Raw genomic sequence first — 23,634 nt, 5'->3', positions numbered from 1 at the left:
CATCCTAAATATGGTACTTCAATCGATCCGCAATCCAGTTTTATGTTCCCGACCTGACATTCAATTCCCTTAGATTTATTCTCTACTGACACCACTTTAGTCATTGAAATACTCGCTTTCAACTCACTGCTGCTCTTTTCAAGTTCCCTCATATTAAATTGTCGGCTTTCAGCAAAGTCAGCCATTAAAATCAAGTCACCTGGATAGGCGAAGCTGTTTCTACCCAACTGAAACACTTTCTGCTCTTTTAGACCATTCAGTAAAGGCTCCATGTTAATTGAGGAGCAACCAGTCAAAAACCTGTGTTGTCCATTAATTTAAATTTTTCAGGATAAGTGGAAAACTGATAACTCCTAAAGTATTCAATAAAATATAATGCAGTTTTCACAATTAGTTTCTTTGGGATGATCAATAATTTATTAGGGATGTTAGAAAGTTAATTTACATTTTGGACAACATACGTTTTGATCTATTTTACCGGATATTATAATTTGTTTTAATGAGTTTACTGCATTTTTATCATCATTAGTTCACATTAATTTTAATAGGTCCCTGAAAGTTATAACTTATAAATTATAAATTAGACTTTCAATCACTTCAAATTTACGGTACCTACCTAGAAAAGCATAAAATGAATATCTGTCTGCGAGAATTCAACAAAGACTAATATTACTTTATAAAAAATGGTTCAGTACAAACATTTGTTATAGGCAGAATATTATTGCCTAGAATAAGCTACATTAATTACATTTTATGCATTTTATGAAAGGAAAGTGAAATTAACAATGTAATTGGTGGACATTAAATGTTCTGATTCACTCACCCCCGTGGACAATATAACATTTATTTTAACGGCTCACTTTCAAGGCATTATTTCAATGTTACAATATACAGATAGTTACAACCTGAATGCAGTAACACGTAGAGCACGAGAAATATTCCATGAAACTTCATCAGACTTAATTTTGTTCAGACATTTTGATTGGTTGCTCCTCATACTACACTACTCGATAAATAAATAAATAAATAAATAAATAAATAAATAAATAAATAAATAAATAAATAAATAAATAAATAAATAAATAAATAAATAAATAAATAAATTAGTGAGTGTTGACTTACGGATGTAGTTGAGGTTGTTCTGGTCAGTCTGTCCCTGAGCGCGGCCTGCAGTTCCGCTGTCCATGGTAGTCATCAGCGAACTAACCTTACTCGTCTCCTCTATCAAGCCGGCCACAGCTTTTCTTACGAGGCTGACCTACGCCAAGCAGATATGCAGCCGGTTACACACAACTAATTACATCACCAACACAATATTATCAGAGTGGATGCTCGCGCATCGATGTGACCAATGAAGATTGATGGAACGATAATAGAAGATGGATACTCTGAATCAGATAAAAAATGTAAAGACACGACCACATGTTTACAGTAACAATGAGAGTGCATTCATAAGTAAATCTACATTTAAATGATGTTACTTGGGATACTTACATTCCCTTTTGATGTGTTAGTTTTTAAAAATATATGATTTTTTCTTCCTTTTTACCAAATTCCATAATCTCTACAGAATTTTTAAAAAATTGAAGGGTAGATTGTCACTATTGTAAGGGCCGCAGGGTTTTTAGTGTTTCGTAGTCTTACTTATTACATTATTTTCGCTGTTTCAGCTAACCTCCAGCTGAGTGCGCTAGTCGACACTGCGCCATCTTATAATAGAGTATGCGCGTGACGCCACATATTTAGCACAAAATTTGCCTTAATTGAAATGCTATTTCAAGAAAACTCGTTTCAGGTTTTCCATTTTTTCTTGTACAAAAAGTCAGTTGAGACATTAAATATAATCGTAAGTTAAATACCCCATGGCACTACAGCCCTTGAGGGGCCTTGGCCTAGCAAGCGACCGCTGCTTAGCCCGAAGGCCTGCAGATTATGAGGTGTCGTGTGGTCAGCACGACGAATCCTCTCAGCCGTTATTCTTGGATTTCTAGACCGGGGCCGCTATCTCACCGTCAGATAGCTCCTCAATTCTAATCACGTAGGCTGAGTGGACCTCGAACCAGTCCTCAGGTCCAAGTAAAAATCCCTGACCTGGCCGGGAATCGAACCCGGGGCCGCCGGGTAAGAGGCAGGCACGCTACCCCTAAACGCATCTTAAAATGTTTCCTTACAGGTACGCGTTGTTGAGGAACGTAAGTCTGTCTGTCTGACTTTCTTCTGAAACCACACCTAAAGCACTGAGCGGAATTTCATGACTTTTTTTCCGTTTTGGTTGGGAGCTATAGAATATATCCGCCTTTCATAAGAGGCGACTAAATTGGGGACCAGGGATATCAACTTGGGAGCGTTGTTTAGTCACCACGGCTTTCTTAGCTGAGTCTGCCATTGCTTCCACTTTCTTGTGCCATCCTCAATTTCATATTTCCTATCCGACCTCCCTTGGTCAACTCTTGTTTCCTCCCGACCTCGTCGGTATTAGGTTTGCGAGGCCTAGGGAGTCTCTTTCATTTTCAATATCTTCGTGACCCCTATCTTTTCTTTTATCGAAGCCTTCATTCTTCGAAGCGTCGACCATTTTCCTTTTGCTTACTGATTAACGTTAAGAGAAGATGGTGACCCAGCTGCACTTTCCCTTAAAATACACTACTAAGGTGGTCCTGGTTCGAATCCTAGCTAATACATGAGGTTCAGATCCCGTGGCTATGGTCCCGATATCAACAGCTATGGAGGGCGGTATCCCCTGCCTGTCATAAGAAATTGCAATAAGGGAAAACCTCTAGCGACGTGGCTTGGCGACCATGGAGCCCCTAGCTGTGCTTGGTATCACTTGCACTTAGTTGTGCCAGGCTCCTCATTTTCATGTTTTCTTCCACCTCCCTTGAACAACTTATGTTTACTTCCTATCCGAAGGTATATTGGTTTGCGAGAAGTCCTTCATTTTCACGTATTTCCCCATCTTTTGTCTAAATAGGCATTCTTGAATGTCGGAACTTGTCAATTTCTCCCTCTGATTGCAATTAGGCATAATAGAGAATGGTTTTCCAGTTTTTTTGCAAGTTGCTTTACGTCGCACCGATACATATAGGTCTTACGGTGACAATGGGATAAGAAAGGACTAGGAGTGGGAAGGAAGCGGCCGTCACCTTAATTAAGGTACAGCCCCAGCATTTGCCTGGTGTCAAAATGAGTAAACCACGGAAAAACATCTTCAGGACTGCCGACAGTGGGTTTCGAACCCACGATCTCCCGAAGACAAGCTCACAGTTGCACGCCCCTAACCGCACGGCCAACTCGCTCGGTGGTTATCCAGTTATACTTCCTGTTAAAACAATAATCACTATCCACACAACGTCATCCAATGTGTTCAGCTGCTTTCAGCATTCGTTAATAATTAACAAATAAATACCAGTTAAACTGCCAGTCAAGATTATGCAACCGTGAGAATAATGCAGAAGAAGCCGGCAGTCCAGTTATCATCGGCAACGACTGTAAGGAGAACACCCGGAAAGTGACACGGCAGTTAATCCTCAAGTTGCCAATGTCAAATATAAGATGCGAGCGTCGCCAGGCGCATTGTCCATGGCAACGGGCGTGAGGAAGGAGTGCGCTGCAGCCCATCTTGCTTCCAGGTTGGTATTTACACTCCATGACTAAGTATTAATCTGGTAGAAATGTAGAAAGTTATTACACAGTTGTGTGCCTAGGAGATGACATCATCTTGACTTACTTGTGCCAGGCACCTCACTTTCATATTTCTGATCTCCCTTATTCAACCATTGTTATCTTTCTACTCCGAGATCTTTGGAGCATTTCAATATGCCTTCCGTTGCCCTTTTCTTTCTTGTGCCAGCACGACAAATTAATTCTTCGAATGTTCGAACTTCTTCTCTTCCTTGATTTGAAAGAGGGTGACGGTCATCTAGAGGAATCGCCCTTAGAAGGATAATCACCAACACCAGAAGACAACAAACCTCTTCCCTAACATATTTTACTTCTAAGCCTCCAAAACTACTGGGAAACAAGTACAGATTGGTCTAAATTTCAGATTTCCGAAGATTTCACCAACACATTTATGATTACAAATCAGAATGGTAGTGATTGTGACAATACAGTCCTGGTGACTGATATCATCATCACTGTACTTTTAACGTAAACTTTCGTTCCTCGACAATGAGTACATGGAAAGATAAATTCTGAAACGCTTTTAGTGTTTGAGTAGAACGAGTACATCGCCGAGAGCTATTTCACTTACGAGTATGTTTGATATCTCAACTGAGAGATAGAAGGGGAGGGTACTTGTTGCAAAAAAAAAAAAAAAATCCAAAAAGTAGTTCTCATGAAATAGCGCTTTAAAGTAAGGTGACATTTGTGCTGTGACGTCACACGCATACTCTGTTATAAGATGGTGCTGTATTGAATCGCGCATTATGTCAGATTTTACATGTAGGTATCTTTCTATTTCCGCCTATGTGGTTTTGTCCTGACCCTTATTACCCGATTACACCACTATTGATACCCACCACCACATCTGGCCTGGTAAAATGCTGAGCATGGGGACAGGCTGATACTCCTATAGTATCACACTGCTATATTTTTATTCTTAGAACTGATAGCATGTCGAAGGCAATGTAGAATAGGGCGATTGCCACGCGGGGGGAGCGGGCTACGCCCCCCCCCCTCTCCTCCGAGAAAAAAAGAAAAAGGAATCGCGCACTCAGTTGGAGGTTACCTGTCGTTGTGAATACATCGTGGTCAGTTGTAGAGAGTAACAGATTTGATAATGGAAAAGAAAGATTTGATTAGGAATCGGCTAAAACGTGCGAAAGAAAAGGTGAAACGAGAAAAGTGAATGATGAAGAGATAATTTCTAATAAGTAAGTCTAAGAAACCCTGAAAACCTTGCGGCCGTTACAATAGTGGCAGCCTACTGCCAATTGTTTACGATCACTATATGTCTCTTCACGAGAGTTTAATCCTGATGTAAACATGGTATGTCCACGCCTCCGCCAAAGAAAGAGTTGTGATTCGCTGAGCGTGTAGTACCGACCTTTACCCCATCAACGTCTCGTGTTTGGACGTACAGGGCTGCGCATCGCATACGATAATAGTGCGAAGACCTGAACTTCTGAATAAACGACTAAACCTGGATTCTGTTCACTTAGTTTATTGAACACATTCACAATGCACTGCCTCTGGTCACTTCTGAGCGATTTTCCTCTTTTGTGCTTCACTACACGCGATGGTCCTACCTCTTGCTCCATTTCTCTCACTGTGAATACTGACACTGACTGCTGCTGCAAGATGCAACACCTTATCTCCACATTGTACAGCTTGGGACTTTCTCTCACTACGAGAAGACTTCCTGTATTACACCACGCCTTGTGCCTTCATTTCTCGTTACTTAATCACTAGTTTATATTAAAAACATATATATACCGGTATATATGACAACCATATGATTACGTACTCTTCCAAACTATCTAAATGTAATAAAATAAAATAAAATAAAATAAAATAAAATAAAATAAAATAAAATAAAATTAATGGCACGTACTACTTTCCTTCGAGCTCGCATACAGTCGAGTGAGTGCGACGGTTGCTTCTCCAATCAACTACATGTATGTCCACGTGCAAAGGCAACGTGCTCCGCCTATTTGTTTACATCAGGATTAAACTCTGGTGAAAAGACATATACCATCGTCTGACAGGCACACACCCATGCAAGCGTGTTTCATGTTGTGTACTGGATCTGCTGACATGTTGTTGGACGTATTATGCAACATTTCTTTCGATTTATCGAAATTCTTTATCTATCTTGTGGCTGGAGTGAAAGAATGCATTATCTGTAATCTCTGCATGTGCAAAGTGGCTACTAAGAGGGGTACAGCCAAATGTGTACACGGTCTCTCGTATTCTAAGCTCATAATTATGTGCTTTTCCGTGAAGCGGAGAAATTTACATATATTTTTATCATCCAATATTCTTTCAGCCTTCTAGTCTCTCCGTTGAGTGCAGTACGCAAGCTATAAGTTATTGAATAGCGATGAACTTTTGAAAGCGACAATGGGTTACGTGAAACCTGCTACTGACATCCTTACATGACAATTCGTTCACTCGCCTCCTTTCTTCACATGGCGGATGTGAGATCCGATGGTGGTAATTAATGTTACACCAGTGTCATGACCGGAATGTCTTTCTGACACAAACCCTATGTGGGAGGATGTATTCACTGTTGAATATTCCTGTAGTGGTTGATTAAGACGAACACAAACACACCATCCCCGAGCCAGAGGGATTAACCATACGCAGTCACGCCCGGAATCGAATCTGGGGCCCTTTCAATCGAAGGCCTCTTCACTACCCATGCAGTCAAGGAGTCGGACAATGGACGTCTCATTCTAGTGTCACTGGCCGTCAGTCGCATAGGCGCAAGGGAATGCTGTCCCGCAGCACATGCGATTTCGGATCTTTAAAATGAGCTGCTCATTTCACAATAATTGATCTGTCACGGGTCTACTTCAGTATGTTGCAATTTCCAGGTTTAAGACATCCATCTGTTGTTGTCTGTGATGCTTTAATTATTGGTTTGTCTGAAGTCTTGTTCCAGTAATTTCCTCGAACAAGTATGGCTACAACTCCGAATTGACAGGCTTTCCAGCAGCATACTTTATCCTCAGCCTGGTAGATGATGGGTTATTTTCTAATTTCTTAGCTTGGAGAGCTTTAAGCTAGAGCCTCATGTTTAAAACTCTCTTAAGGGGAGTCACTACTGAAATGCTGCGATTTTTGACCCCCCGCCAAAAAAAATGAATTTTCAGTTTTAATCTTTAAAATCCTCCAATTTTTCCTCGTTCAAGGCCCATTACCACTTTTGCCCTGACACCATTTTGAAAGCTCTAAATGTCGTATTTAAGGGGAGAGCAAGCGTACGCCTCTCACTGTCAGACAATATTGGCTTCAAAGTTCTTTCGGACTACCATTTCAATAATCCCGTTAGAATATATTTACCTTGTCCTAGGCCTACGTTGTGCATAAGAGCAGAAAGAAATCTCAGGGAGTGTCTTACAGTCCAGAGCAGTTTTAATGCAAGTATGCTTCATAAAACTTTATTTATTTATTTATTTATTTATTTATTTATTTATTTATTTATTTATTTCTGTACATGGCGGGGCTCAGGCTATGAAGCCTGCTATTATGTCAAACCATATAATTGTACACCTGTGTAAACATAATGTATTGAACATTATAACCAGGTACTTAAAATTAAAAATAAGTTTAATATAATTTAAAATTAACGTGAAATGTAATTTAACTGAAATGTAAAGTACCATAATTTGGTTTTAACATTTTAAAATTAATTTATAGTATTTATTATTATTGAAACTATACCTCGAAAATCGTCAATGTTACTAATCTTACATTTACATTTTATTCATTTGGCTTAATCTAACATTTGAGGGTACTTCTTAGAGTAAATTATTCTGAATGTAGGTAAAAATTCCAGCATATTCTTCTGAATACTTTTAGGTTGCTTAAGTCTCTAATTTCAACCGGGAGAGAATTCCAGGAACGTATTGTCCCCAGTACAAATGAATGGTTATACATACTACTGTGGTGAGTGGGGATGGACAACAGGGATCGTATTGATGACCTTGAGGGTGTTCTACGTGAGGGAGAGAGGTAGCTGAAATCTATTCTCAGGTAGTCTGGTTTACCTGTTCGCAGTATTTTGTGAAGAAGAGAAACAGCATGGTACTTACGTCTATCACATAATCTTAACCAGGACAGCTGATAAAGGAATGGGCTGATGTGGGAATGGAGTGGAACTTTCAACTGCACTTTTCAAGTTTAAAATATTGTTACGAATAAAACTCCATCTGTTTCATTACTCTAATTTGTTTCAGGATGACCCAATAAATGCACACACACACACAAACACACACGCGCACGCACACACATACACACACAAAATTCTAATCAGCTATGAATGGACACACTTACTAATTACAAGCCTCTCTTCCTTACGGCACAGCAGGCGGTCCAGCCCGTTGCGCGAGCTGGGAGCGCTTAATCCTTAATTTCACTTCCCCGAGTCCAGTAACCTCATACAGCAGCTGTATGTAGACCGCTGGATCTGAAGCCAGGGCTACGGATCACTCGACACACGATGACTGTTCGTTGGTTCGACTCCTCAGACAGCCCAGTAATTCATACAGTCACACGAAGAGAACAACTAAATAGCTCAACAGTATTCAACAGGAGGACGATACTCACAACAGCAAACATTAACACAGACCCATTTACCCTCGCTGACTCACAACGAGCCTCAGTCCACATAAATACACGAACACACAGTACAGTCTTCCGTTCCGTCCTCTCCAGCCCACCCACTCACTCGTCTCTCCAACACCACAACAACCATAGCTCCTGGTTCAGACGTCGGTGGAACAATAGCCACAGCCAACACCTCTATCGCTCTCAGCCCAGCCACTGAACCCCAACACTCTGAGTCTTACACTGACTCCACCACGGAGCTTCACTCTGACTGACTGTCCGCAGCTAGCCTCCCTTTATATAGCTCGGGTGATTTGAGCCAGAATTTTCGCGAAGGGACTGCAGGCGGAACATTCCCGCTGAATATCCAAAGAGGTCACAGGTAAGCCGGCCGACGAGAACAATACACGGAAAGGCCGGCCCCACTCCACAAGCCGGCTGGGAGATCCCAGGTCGTCTGAGTCACTAGCCCCTTCCTGGAAGTACCGAAAGGGGCTACCACGGGGCTGGCACGTAACAATATTATCAGCTCATTGCTATGTATGAATGGGTTCTTGCTACAGAGTTATCAGATTCACCTGAAATTTTCTGGTAAAGTTTCAATATGTCCAGGAATTAAAGGTAGTTCTGCAGTTTATTATCACTGAATATTACCTTCATATTTTTGTTCCTAAAATAGCCTCAAACTGGAGTTTTTCCTATAGTATAATAAAAAAAATGAAAACTTATGTCTCCAATAGTGTATAACGGACGGTAAAACCCAGACGTATTATTAAGTATATGAGTATTTTTGACAGTTATGTCAAATTATAACCCAAGCATAATTAAAACTGTGCCGCAAGGAGCATTTTCCATGCAACATATTAAAAATTACTTGTTAATAACTTTGAAATAAATTAACTAATCACCTTCAAATATTTTGTGATGCTCTATCTTATTAACATATGCTTATCTTTTAAATTTGGTTGTGATAAGTACTCAATTGTAGAAGTTACAAATTTCAGACATGACTCCCCTTAAAGGAAATGTGTCTGAAATGGCAATGTATTTTAACTATGAGAACACTGTTGATGCCACGCCCACTTCCCTTCCAGTCCTAGCACTTGCCTACCACATCGTCAGTGTTAAACCACTAGAAAGAAAAAAATCATCACCACCACCGTTCCTATTCCCCCAATTAACATTAAAAAGTAGAGAGTTCTCCACAGAACAAGATGACTAAGTACAAGGAGCAACACTACAGAGCTCTTATGCTGTACAAACAGCCATTTCCGCTCCTAAATTTCTTAGTTATCTCTAATATCCAGGTAGCGGCTCTTTATACAGCTCAAGGATTCTTATTTACTTCTCACGACAATTATATTAGGTGTTTTGTTAAGAAGGAAACTATACTTTTCAGTGTCGACTCTGTTTAAATGTAAACTTATAAGCTTCCCAGTATGCCGAACACACAATTTCAATATAAAGAATACACTATAACATACCTGTAAACATCATATTATTAAACAATGAACACACTATTAAACAAAGAATGATATGTTCCGTTCTTAAAAGAATATCATCAGATTCTATTAAGCCACATTCAATATTGGTGACAAAGCAGGGCTTCATTAAGAACAGTTCCACATTACAAACTCATACAGTAGATGTTTGGATAGAAATAAACATAAATATTTCCAAATATTGAATGTGACTTGATAGAACCTGATGATGTTCTATTAAGAACGAAACGTGCCATTCTTTGTTTAATAGCGTGTATTTCATTCCTTGTTTAATAATTTGTTATTACAAGTGTTTTATAGTGTAATATTTATATTCAAATTGTGTGTTCGTCTGGAAAGCTTTGAAGTTTTCATTTAGATTAGGTCTAAAAATATATAATAGACTAGGTGCTGTCTAAGAATGCCAAATTTCTAGCTGCTACGATTTCAGAGATACAGTAACATAACATAACAGTTTTAGCATTGACGAAATTTTAGCATTCCAAGTCATCTCCTTGAGTTCAAAATAGTACCTACGCTTGTATTCTCTCTGTGTTATTCTCTTTCTCTTACGCAAAAATACAGATTTCCCCTCAAATATTTCACATTTACTTCACAGACTTCAAGTGTAGAATTATTGTCGAGATGTTGATGTTGACACTCGAGTAAGTTGTGAAAGTGAAATTCAGTGTCCATAAAAGCTACGAATCAGCCGTAAAATATGGTCTGGACATATTGAAAAGACCTAAAACTATAACTGCCGTTAAGTTTAAAAAACTAGTTGTCAATCGCGTCAGTCTGGCCCTTTGACCAAAGAGTCAGTGAGTGAGCAGCTTCTGTTCTGAAGATTCTGGTCTCAATTCTCGGCCGCGTTGGTCAACTGCTCTGCTCGAGGATTTGCATACACTGCCATAGCAAGGATAGGCAGCAGTGAATGCATCCCTCAACGATGTCAGGAATGGCATTCGCCATCATAATGGGTTTAATCCATACAAATTGCCGAGTGTGAAAAGACCAGTGCAGAAATAAATAAACGCGTCTTCATTATAACTTGTTACGCCTTTCAGCGTTCAGTCTGCACGCCTCTGTGAATTTACTAAACGCCTCCACAGTCCTCTATTTGTAACTAGTTCTGTGGCCTTGTTTAGTTCTACACCTCTTATCATTAAATCATTAGAAACTGAGCCTAGCCATCGTCGTCTTGGTCTCCCTCTACTTCTCTTACCCCCCACCCCCAATGACAGAGTTTATTCTTCTTATAGGTAACCTAACCTCCTATATTCACCTCGCATAACCCCACCACCGCAGCCGGTTTATGCGTGCAGGTTCATCAGTCGAGTTCGTTCCTAACGTAACCTTTATCTCCTCATTCCGAGTACCCTTCTGTCATTGTTCCCACCTACCTCTACCAGCAATCATTCTCGCTACTTTCATTTCTGTTCCTTCTAACTTATGCGCTTTCACTCCCGTACAGCAAAGTTGGTCGGAAAAATGTTTTGTCCAGGAGCTGACATCTTTCTTACAGAATACTGTTGATCGCAGCTGTGAACTCACTGCATTAGCGTTGCTGCACCTTGATTCACCCACCCTACCATCCTAGGAGAATAAATAAATAAATAAATAAATAAATAAATAAATAAATAAATAAATAAATAAATAAATAAAAATCGCATGGCTTCAGGAGTCCGACTCCTTGGCTGAGTAGTTACAGACGGACCGGAATTCGATTCCCGGCAGGCTCATGAATTTTAATCTTAAATGGTTAATTCCGTTGGCTCGCGGACTGGATTTTATCCTATTCCAAACGTTTTTACAACATGCGGTTTTCTATACACGGCAGATGCTGCCCACCCTCATCGGAACGTCTGCCTTACACCAGGCTAGCAATAGCCACACGGAACTATTTATTGGCAAATGAAATGCAAGCATTCGGAAGATGAAAGCCAAGGTCAGTACTCAGATAAGCAAACAGATCGAAATCTCAGTACCTGCAGATTGTACGTCTAAATCTTCATAATAAATCTGTTATTCCAAGAACTGCTTCGTGGCATAAAGCAGAGCAATAAATTTCTCGCTTCACAAGACCTCATAATCCCATGTTAGCTTAGAAGAATTTTTAAACAATGTAATGATAAAATATATCACTAGGCCTATATGCTTGGTGATTTGCTTCAACCACCAAATCCAGACACAATTCGATCATTAAACTGTAAATCAAGAACACGAAAGATAACAGGGGGCTTTGTGTGTTTTTCAAGTAAGCGGAAGCTCCAAGGTCGAGTCGGCATCCTTTTTACATCTTATGCCTTATTCTTTATTTGATCGATTTTGGCCACCTTAGGACCACGTAAAAAATCCACGGTTCCTTCTGGCAAGCAACTCAATGTTGAAAACATCCTAGGGATATGAGCTACGAATTTTAGGTAAATAAAATATAATAAGGTGAGAATATATTCGTTATTTATTCCTAAAAACAAATACAATCCTTTTCTCAATCATCGTTATCCGGTCGATTAGATTAGCAGTTACCGGGCGAGTTGGCCGTGCGGCTGTGAGCTTGCATCCGGGAGATAGTAGGTTCGAATCCCACTATCGGCAGCCCTGAAGGTGGTTTTCCGTGGTTTCCCATTTTCACACCAGGCAAATGCCGGGGCTGTACACTAATTAAGGCCACGGCCGCTTCCTTCCAACTCCTAGGCCTTTCCTATCCCATCGTCGCCATAAGACCTATCTGTGTCGGTGCGACGTAAAAAAAGCCCCCCCCCCCTAGATTAGCAGTTTGCATTTTTTTTCTGCTACTACGAGCGCTAATGTGAGTCAATGCATTGTTTCACTTCAGCACCACTACGGGCGCTAATGTGAGTCAATGCATTGTTTCACTTAAGCATCACTACGAGCGCTAATGTGAGTGAATGCATTGTTTCACTTCAGAACCACTACGAGCGATATTGTGAGTGAATGCATTGTTTCACTTACGCACCACTACGAGCGTAGAATTCCGTTAAGCCTACATGTAGGGACATTGGTACTGAGTTTTCAAACTTCCATATTTCTGAACCGAACTTCCTGAAATTTTGACAGCTGACTTTGAACTTAGAAACTAACATGTATACAAAATTTCACTGAAATTAATTTGCTAAATATATGCATCCGAAAATTATTTTTGATAATCATGTATTATTCAAAATCTTCCACACGCATTAGCATTGCAATTAAAAATTTAGTATTTTGATATTACATACCCTCAAACAGGCTTACGAACTTTACAGAAAGATATCTCAAGTAACTTCAAAGATTTAGCTGTAATGATTTTTAATATTACACATAATATTTTTTTTAAATTTTGTGGCTTTTTTCCTACACATTTTTATTTTTCTTGACTCAGAATAAAGAAACCTGAAAGTTTGCTCTGTAAATTTGTTCACTGTCTATTTCTGAACATAAATGGAAAATTTCATCCAATTCAGACAAAATGTGATGCGTGTGGAACATTTTGAATATATAAAAATGTAGTTTTAAGAAAACTTCATTTTTATATATTGACATGGTACAGTAAACCTCTATGGCCTACCTGAAGGTTCATAATGCTCCTGATTTGTAAGTTTCCCCTTCCTGTTTCTTCTTAGCAGCTTCTTGTTGCAATTTCTTTGATTTTATGCCACGTGGTGCCCCTTTCCTTCGTTTAACCCGTGACCTGCTTTCGTTTACTCTGGTAATTTCACGACGCTGACATATTGTAGAGGAAGCTGTTGGATATTCTTCCCCTCTTAGCACACATTTCAGTTCATGGGTGGAACAGCATCCCATATTAAACTCAGAAACACCACTGAATGTTCCCAAGTCCAGCCTTTTTTTTAGAAATAAAAATTTCTTTTGGACATTTTTTCCAAATGAGAGAATGCACACACTCATTGGAATTTTGTGTCCCTCCCCTGACACAGCGAGCTAATAATTCATTGCTTGCTAGTCTCTGGTAGACAGGCAAAATTCTTAATAACTAGCTGTCAGTCAACTGAACAGACATCTTGGTATGGCTCTGTGGAGTCTCGCCACGGGCAATGCTTCTATTGTAGAAGTACCAAGAATCTGTTCCTTGGGGACACTTTTTGTGTTCTGGTTTGTGATCTGTAGACCTGTTATAGTACAGGGTAGCATATACTGCACTTTTCATGGCAGGTGCATCTGGTAAATGATTCTGAATGGCCTGTCTATAGTAACTTGTGAGTTTCTTGATGTTCTCTAAATTCAGTTTAGTAGACTGTGCAACAGTTTGGCCTACCTGATTTTTAAACTCCCTTTTCTTATTCAGGCCTTTACGAGCTGCCTCAAGTTTTTTTCCTTTTATTAGACCTTCCTTTAGAGGGATACCATCGCGAACTTGATGTATCCATGTTCGTTTTATCAAGAAATGGAAATTAGTACGGCTGAACACTAGCCTACTTTGTTTTCAAATCCACAAACAAACTTCAGACAGGAAGCACATGGTACTGCCAACTCTAACGGAATAAATACGCAGGATTGTCGTAATGTAATAGTTTATGGGATTATTTTGGACACTAAAATACAATGTCTAATATTGTGAAACTCAGCAGCATATAACAACAAATAAAGAACAACAGCTTTATATTTATTTTATAAAAATTGTTTTGACTCGTATGTAGTTTACAAAATACACCAGAGATGGCAGCACAAGATAGGTGTATTTACGCAAACTTCACTAAAGTCATAATTCAAACATAAAATACCTTTTTAAAAGGAAGAATACTTTGGAATGCATTGTGGAGTGTCGAGGGGGCGTGCCGGACCAGCTTATGAGGCTTGAAGCACGGCGCACCGCTTTTTAAAAATGGCTGTCCAGCCTATAAAGTAGGGGGGATCAGGTTAAATTTCTGGTGCCTCCTTCCTAATGGTTCAGAGAATGTTTTGCAGCAAAAAACCAGATTTACGATTTTTGACCGTTTATTGGGAAAAACTCAGTCCCAATGTCCCTTATACTCAGCCTGTAGGATGATCTATGGCAGGCAGAGGTAACTATGGCAAGCAGCGCACCTCGTAGTTACTGCTTTCGCCGCTCAAATGTCAGACTCCAACTCTCATAGACCCAAGTATAGTGACAGATACACTAGCGGGTGATGACTAAACATAGAATCGTGAAACGTGAGGTAGTGCATCGATGCAATTTACGTGGTCAGTGTAACGCGTTGCTAACAGTACCGCTATGATGGGAGCAGCATCGTAAAGGGGCATTCAAATCATTCCAGCGACACTGATGATTGCGGAAGAGAACTGTAGAAGTGAAAGCGTGTATAATGTCTATGAAGTACCTCCAGAGAACCACTTTCCTCCACTCTTCAAAATAAGCTCCAGGCAGTGTCAAACTGTTAAATAAATCAGCCGTTAAAATAGCACGGGGCTCATCAAGAGAGGACATCTGACTCCAGAAATAAAAACTGTAAGCTGTAATCAATTCAAACTGAAATCAATTGTGGCAACTATGCACCTGCAACGAAAATTGTTCTGTTATGAGTTGTAACGATGACGTAAAAAGTTGTTACGAATTATCCTAAACCCTGTAACTTACGGTGTTCGTGTTTGTCCAACCCTTGTCTCGCTTCTCTACGGGGTCGGGTATGAAGTGAGATGTGAGGGTGTTTTACGACCGGATGCCCTTCCTGACGTCAGCCTCATCACAGGTGGTAATGGGAAAAAATGAATGACGTCAAAACATGATAGCAGGAAGGAAGAGAGTGAAATCCGGTGCTGGCACATAGCCAACTCCTGTCAAATAGCACCGAGGGATCTATTCAAGGCTTAACATCTCCATATGACGGACGAATCACCATCAGTAGCGTCATATGCCCTCACTTCATTTGAGCACTGCGAGAGGTTTTGCATTGAATCCAGGCTTTTGGCACGCAGTCTAGTGATTAGTAATGCTATACCAATACCTCTCCTACCCTGCCGGCTAACATTCTGATGGCGATTTTCGACCAACGGGACTCAAACCAGCTAACCACGGTGGACAATATAGAATTGATGCCTTAAAGATCATGGCCACCAGACGGGCTCCTTATCTATGTACGGGATTTTATGTAAAACAAAGGCATATTTCAACTAGGATTTTTTTACAAGTTGCTTTACGTCGCACAGGCACAGAAAGGTCTTACGGCGACGATGGGACAGGAAAGGGCTAGGAGTGGGAAATTAAGGTACAGCATTTGCTTGGTGGGAAAATGTGAAACCACGGAAAACCATCTTCAGGGCTGTCGACAATGGGGCTCGAACCCACTTTCTCCCGAATATTGGATACTGGCAGCACTTAAGCGACTGTAGCTACTGAGCTCAGATCAACTAGTTTTAGTTTAGCCTGCAGAAAAAAAATAGGCATTTAGCCTCAAATTAGAGGTCGGGTAATAACGTTTGTATGTGGAGGGGATGGAAAGCAACAGTGTAGTAAGGCGACGATGATATACACAGCGACTACTACGAAGTTCACTCAGCCACGAGAAGACAACTAAGAAGCTATCCGCTATACGGGGCATGCACCTGTATGCTTGCTTGCGGGAGATGCTGGATTTGAATCTCACCGTCAAAATGCATGATTTTTTTAATTTTCGAATTTTCACACTATGCTGTAGGTCTACCTTAATTAATTTTTTTGCTAGTGGCTTTATGTCGCATCCACACAGACAGGTCTTATGGCGACGATGGGATAGGAAAGGCCTAGGGATGGGAAGGATGCAGTCTTGGTCCTAATTAAGGTACAGCCCCAAGTATTTGCCTGGTGTGAAAATGGAAAACCACGTAAAACCACCTTCAGGGCTGCCGATAGTGGGATTCGAACACACTATCTCCCGAATGCAAACTCACAGCTGCGCGACCCTAAACCGCAAAAACAAAAACAAAAAAACAAGCCCTTCGTGGTCCTTGCCTTTCATTTTCGAAGTGGCAGGCCTCTTTATTTTTCATTCTGGTTAGTGTTAGTAGAGGAAGGTTGTCCAGATGTAGTTCCACTTAAATAATTACAAACACTTCTTCTTCTCCTTCTACTTCTGATTTTTTTGATAATGGCTTTACGTCGCACCGACACAGATAGGTCTTATGGCGACGATGGGATAGGAAATACCTAGGAGTTGGAAAGAAGCGGCCGTGGCCTTGATTAAAGTACAGCCCCAGCATTTGCCTGGCGTGAAAATGGGAAACTACGGAAAACCATCTTCAGGGGTGCCTACAGTGGGATTCGATCCCACAATCTCCCGGATGCAAGCTCACAGCGCCATGCCCCAAACCGCACGGCCAACTCTCCCGGTATTATTATTATTATTATTATTATTATTATTATTATTATTATTATTATTATGCTGGGCTGATTGGCTCAGACGGTTGCGGTGCTGGCCTTCTGACCCCAACTTGGCAGGATCGATCTTGGCTCAATCCGGTGGTATTTGAATGTGCTCAAATACGTCAACCTCGTGTCGGTAGATCTACTGGCACGTAAAACAACTCCTGCGGGACTAAATTCCGGCACTTCGGCGTCTCAGAAAACCTTAAAAGTAATTAGTCGGACGTAAAGCCATTATTATTATTATTATTATTATTATTATTATTATTATTATTATTATTATTATTATTATTATTATTATTATTATTCCGTCGCTTTTCCTACACCCTGATGGGGTCCCACATTTTGAGTTGTTCCTGTTTTGCGTTAGAAATCCCTTGCTGGTGTCAATGCAATGTGGAGGGTTATATTCACTATTGCGAGTTTCTGGAAGTGGTTGGCAGTGTCGTATGTATTAATACAATCACAAACATCCAAATCCTAATTCAGAGGAATTAAGTAGACGAGACTAAAATCCCCAACCCAACCGGGAATCGAGCCTAAGACCCTCTGAACCGAAGGCCACGAAGCTGACCGTCACCCAAGGATGACGTTTATCAACTAGAAAAAACGAAGGGCAAAATGTTGTACATTCAGCACTACCGCGAACAGCAAGGAGTTGGCCTGATTGATACAAGAGTTTATCTACTAACTTTAATCATTGTTATATGACATAACACATATCTCCTGAAATCCCTACCATTATTCTGGCGATCAAGGAGGATTAACCTGGAATGTTCTCACAATGAATCTACGATCTGTGACACAAGCAAGATGACGAAACTTAAGGGATTACCACAAGTACTCGTAAAGAGAAGAGGGATTCTCTACATTAATCACAGTGTTCTATCCAGACGATGCCACCAAACAGAGTAGCTTTGGCGTTCGGGAGGTGGTGGGGTGGTTCCCACCGTTGGCTGTCCTGAGAAAGGCTTAGCGTGGTTTTCCATTCTCTTCACTAAGTCAATGCCAGGACACTTCCAAGTAGATGCCACGCCCGCTCCTTTCTCACGGCCCACTAGTCTGATTACTCACATTTACTTGTTACACACTTACTCTGCATCAGTTGTTCCGCGAGAAGTACAGAGTGCGGCAGAAATACCTGACGAATTTCAGACGTAAATAACTCAGCGGCGCAACAAGCCATTCACAATTTTGTTGCGCAGTTTAAAAGAGCAGGGTTTGCCATTTATATCACATACAGTAGATTGGAGCGAACTAAAGGGCGTATTGGCCACAGCTTTCAAACAGGTGTTATTGTCGTGGTGCGCGTGGTCTTGGCCTTGGCCTTGGAGAACACGTGTATCGTCTCCTCCGGGCTAGTCAGTCAGTCAGCCAGCCAGTCGCTAGCATGGCGTGGAGTGGTGAACACCGAGGCTTCGTGTTTGAGACTTATTTCAAAAATGCCGACTCTGTTACTACACACAGCGTTTGTTTCGCAGACACTTTGGCCTAGGTTGACATGAGAAAGTTCCGAGCAGGAACACCATTCAGTTATGAGTGAACAGTTTGAGTGTGAAAACGAAGCCGCCTGGTAGGCCTCGTAACGTCCGAACACCAGAGACCGTCCGTCCAGTGAGACACGCCGTTACGCAATCTCCTCAACGTTCGGTGCGTAGACATTCACGTGCTCTGGGACTCTCGGATCGTACCGTAAGAAGGATTTTACATGCAGACATGAAGTTCCATCCGTACAAAATGGTGGGTGTTCAGAAACTCAGTGAACGTGATTGGACCAACCGTAGAGCGTGTAGCTGTAGCAGCTGACACCAGTGTGCTGGCAAGTGATGAAGCGCACTTTCATTTGTCAGGCTACGTTAATAAACAAAATTTTCGGTACTGGTCCGCAACCAATCCTCAACAGATCCATGAGCGGCTTCTCCACAGCGAGCGTGTTACTGTTTGATGCGCTGTCGCTGATTTCGGAATTGTAGGGCCTTACTTTTTTGAAGAGGAGGACAGAACTGTAACAGTAATATCGGATCGTTACGTACAGCTGGTACGCAACTTCCTGCAGCCGACACTCACCGACTTCGGGAATCCTGCTGTATGGTTCCAACAAGATGGTGCCACTGCACACACAACCAGGGCGTCGATGGGTCTCCTCAGAGAAATGTTTCCAGGACGTCTCATCTCCTTACGGGGTGACGTTCCATGGCCAGCCTGTTCCCCTGAACTCGCCCCGTGCGATTTCTTTCTCTGGGGATATTTGAAGGATCGCGTCTTCCGACGTAAGCCGCAAACACTACAAGACCTGAAAGCTGCCATCCGTGAAGAAATCGAGGCAATACCACAAGACATGTTCAAGCGAGTCATGCGGAACTTCAGGGATGCATTGAACAGGACTATCGGCATTTGGATGACATTATTTTCAAAACCTAGTATATATGTGTATGTGATGCAAATGGCAAACACTACTCTTTCCAACTGTGCAATAAATCTTTAAATGGCTTCTTGCTCTGCCGAGTTATTTACATTTGAAATTCGTCAGGTATTTCTGCCGCACCCTGTATAACGTACACCCTGGCTCGTAAGCCTATACACTATGGTACAACCTTACTCTTTCTCTCCTGTTAATACTGAAGGTAGTGATTTATAGTTATTATTAATAAAGCCGTTTGCTTTACGTCCCACTAACTATTTTTTACGGTTTTCGGAGATGTCGAGGTGCCGGAATTTAGTTCCGCAGGAATTCTTTTACGTGCTAGTAAATCTACCGACACGAGGCACCTTGAAATACCACCGGACTGAGCCAGAATCGAACCTGCCAAGTTGGGGTCAAAAGGCCAGCGCCTCAACCGTCTGATCCACTCACCCCGGCGATTTATAGTTACTTTCTGACTGTATGGTCGCCAACCATACAGTTTAGGGACCCTGCCTGCCGATACGACGTCTTACAGTTACTGTTAATCTGGCACGTTGGCACTAAACAGTCATGGTGTATTTCGTGACTTGCGAGATTTACGTATTGCCACTGTCGTATTGTTAAAAACACTAGTGTTACATTTGCGGGTATGATTAAAGCATAGGTATTTTAAATCTGTTTGGGTATAATAATTTCGTGTGGCTATTTCTAGCCGAGTGCAGCCCTTGTAAGGCAGACCCTCCGATGAGGGTGGGCGGCATCTGCCATTTGTAGGTAACTGCGTGTTGTTGTGGTGGAGGATAGTGTTATGTGAGGTGTATGAGTTGCAGGGATGTTGGGGACAGCGCAAACACCCAGCCCCCGGGCCATTGGAATTAACCAATGAAGGTTAAAATCCCCGACCCGGCCGGGAATCGAACCCGGGACCCTCTGAACCGAAGGCCAGTACGCTGACCATTCAGCCAACGAGTCGGACATCTGTTTGGGTAATACCAGGCAAGTAGAATTGTGACATGTTCGAATAATGCATTTAAAAACGTAGTTGGTGTGAAATGCCAACGGCCATACCATGTTGAATACACCAGTTCACGTCCGATCACCGCAGTTAAGCAACATTGGGCGTGGTCAGTACATGGATGGGTGATCGCTTGGGAACACCACGTGTCCTTGGCTCAATTACCTTTTAGCAGGCCCCGTGGTGTAGGGGTAGCGTGCCTGCCTCTTACTCGCAGGCCCCGGGTTCGATTCCCGGCCAGGTCAAGGATTTTTACCTGGACCTGAGGGCTGGTTCGAGGTCCACTCAGCCTACATGATTAGAATTGAGGAGCTATCTGACGGTGAGATAGCGGCCCCGGTCTAGAAAGCCAAGAATAACGGCCGACAGGATTCGTCGTGTTGACCACACGACACCTCATAATCTGCAGGCCTTCAGGCTGAGCAGCGATCGCTTGGTAGGTCAAGGCCTTTCAAGGGCTGTAGTGCCATGGGGTTTGGTTTGGTTGGTTTAGTTGGTGTGAAATGACAAACGCAGCATTTTATGAATTGCCGGTACGGTCTTATTTCGCCCAATACTTGCGTATAGGTCCGCCTCTGTGGTGTAGTGGTTAGCGTGATTAGCTGCCATCCCCGGAGGTCCGGGTTCGATTCCCGGCTCTGCCACGAAATTTGAAAAGTGGTACGAGGGCTGAAACGGGGTCCACTCAGCCTCGGGAGGTCAACTGAGTAGAGGTGGGTTCGATTCCCACTTCAGCCATCCTGGAAGTGGTTTTCCGTGGTTTCCCACTTCTCCTCCAGGCAAATGCCGGGATGGTACGTAACTTAAGGCCACGGCCGCTTCCTTCCCTCTTCCTGGCCTGTCCCATCCAATCTTCCCATCCCTCCACAAGGCCCCTGTTCATCATAGCAGGTGAGGCCGCCTGGGCGAGGTACTGGTCATTCTCCCCGATTGTATCCCCGACCCAATGTCTGAATCTCCAGGACACTGCCCTTGAGGCGGTAGAGGTGGGATCCCTCGCTGAGTCCTAGGAAAAAACCGACCCTGGAGGGTAAACAGATTACGAACTTGCGTATAGAATTCGATTTGGATGTCTAAGAAACGAGAAAAATATGCAAGAACTCCTCCGGAACGGAAAGCAACATTACCCCCTCTATAAAGATCAGTTCAGTTGAAATGGAAGGAAATTTCTTGATCAACATAACTTAATCTAACATTGTCTGGTCACGACTTTGGTACGGTTTGTAGACGTACCCTTTGTGTATTCTTATTGACTTACGGCATACACCGGATCCCGTGAGATCTCCGAAGTTAAGCAACATTGGGCGTGGTCAGGAGTTGGATGGGTTGCCACGCGCTGTTGGTAGGGGGTAGGGGAATGGAGGAGCGGAAAGGAACTGGCCACACTACCGCACGTAAACTCCGGCTCAGGAGCACCTCTGCGGAGGTTCGGACCTGCCTTCGGGCAGAACAACCCTTACCCTTACGGCATATGTACATGTAATATATTTGCTTGTGTGTATTATTAGAGCGTGGCTTCACGTAAGACCGACAAGTAATAGCAAATTTCAAGAAGGGAGCTGAATTATATCAAAATAAAGGCAGAAATGTATAACATTAAATTAAATGAAGTTGAGCCCTGCCCCGTGGCTAAATGGTTAGCGTGCAGCCCTTTGGTCACAGGGGTCTCGGGTTCGATTCCCGGCAGGGTCGGGAATTTCAATCATCATTGGTCAATTTCGCTGACACGGGGGCTGGGTGTATGTGTCGTTTACATCATCATTTCATCTTCATCACAACGCGCAGGTCGCCTACGGGAGTTAAATCAAAAGACCTGCAGCTGGCGAGCCGAACTTGTCCTTGGACACTCCCGGCACTAAAAGCCATAAGCCATTTCATTTCAGTTTGTTGACGGCTATGTCTCGTGATTTTAATATGTAACTAGTCAAGTTGGCAGCAGTGATGAGCTATTCATAAAAAAGATAATATAGCGGTGATGTTTGCCTTTTAGTGTATAGTCTTACGTGACGAATACTATAATTGCCACCGTCCCGTCGTTCACACTCACCCTTCTGTGCACGGTTGACTCAAGTTCGCGACGCTTCCGTAGCCGTATTAGCCGTTCTGCAACTTTATTTCTGGTCTTATTCAATCCCTTATTGAGTCTAGTCTCCTCCTGTATATTTTTTCTATACGTTTTTATTCACATATTTGGACATTGTCGTAAAGTACACCAAAATTCGCCAATTTTCAGTCATAAACCCTTCATTAAAAAAATTAAGTCAAATGGTATTTTTCCTGGTATTTTCTCATAGATCGCGCCGTGAAGAGTGAAATGACACTTTACTTTTCTCTGTGTGACATCTATTCGCCACGTTAGACCGTGCGGTGACTGACTTTCGACCGAAAAACCATACCTGAAGCGGGTGGTCATCTTGTGATGGCATCAGCTGCCGTGGCCTTCATTTTAGTTTAGAATGGCATAGAAACTATTCCTCTACATGTAACACTCTTTAAACTATAATCACTCTTTGCGTTACATCAAAGTATCACATTGATTTTTCGCATGAGACCGCTGACCCCAAATCGATGAGGCTCGAACCCACCACCAACTGAATGCAAGATTACAGATAAGCGGGTCATAGCCTAGCATCGAACGTGAAATTTAATATTGACATACTTTTCATATCATTTATCATTATTAACACGGATTCCTCTTAAAAATAATCACCACCACCACCACCACTACTCGTATGTTTTTGTGTTGGGGTATCAAGCCACGGAAGATTTAAAAGAGGGTGGTCAAAATATCTGCATGAGACGAGCTCGTAGTGTGACAGTCTTCTCCTTCTTCTTCTTATTTATTACTAGCTGAAGATTACCCATTTCGCTGGGTTTTATTGTACATCCGTGCGGTATAATACAGAAGACGTCCATTAAAAGACCACACTTTTTCTGTTCCATCTTTTAATTTTATTATTTTTTCGGGGTACATAAATATCTTACATTCTAAGTCATTTCATAAAAATGCATTCTTATACATTATATACTGTAACCGTTCATGACATTGTCATATGTATATAGAGACATCCTGCATAGAGAATCTGTCGTTTTCCGCGCAGTTCTACGTTAAATAGCC

The 23,634-nt window shown here is 41.9% G+C and overlaps 1 protein-coding gene and 1 pseudogene across 1 annotated transcript in view; one reads left to right on the top strand and one right to left on the bottom strand.

The window, feature by feature from the left end:
- The window catches only part of Esp (Epidermal stripes and patches), a 189,142-nt gene that overhangs the window by 126,430 nt on the left and 39,078 nt on the right, over positions 1-23,634 (bottom strand). The window contains exon 3 of the mRNA XM_067150254.2: positions 1,123-1,258. Within this exon, the coding sequence (XP_067006355.2) occupies positions 1,123-1,258 (136 nt within the window). The remainder of the gene's footprint in view (positions 1-1,122; positions 1,259-23,634) is intronic.
- Positions 20,556-20,674, top strand: LOC136876648 (5S ribosomal RNA; annotated as a pseudogene).

This window comes from Anabrus simplex, chromosome 6 (genome assembly GCF_040414725.1).
Source record: "Anabrus simplex isolate iqAnaSimp1 chromosome 6, ASM4041472v1, whole genome shotgun sequence".
NCBI lineage: Eukaryota > Metazoa > Arthropoda > Insecta > Orthoptera > Tettigoniidae > Anabrus > Anabrus simplex.
The sequence above is the reverse complement of the archived record's forward strand: the minus strand, read 5'-3'. Positions and strand labels throughout refer to the sequence as shown.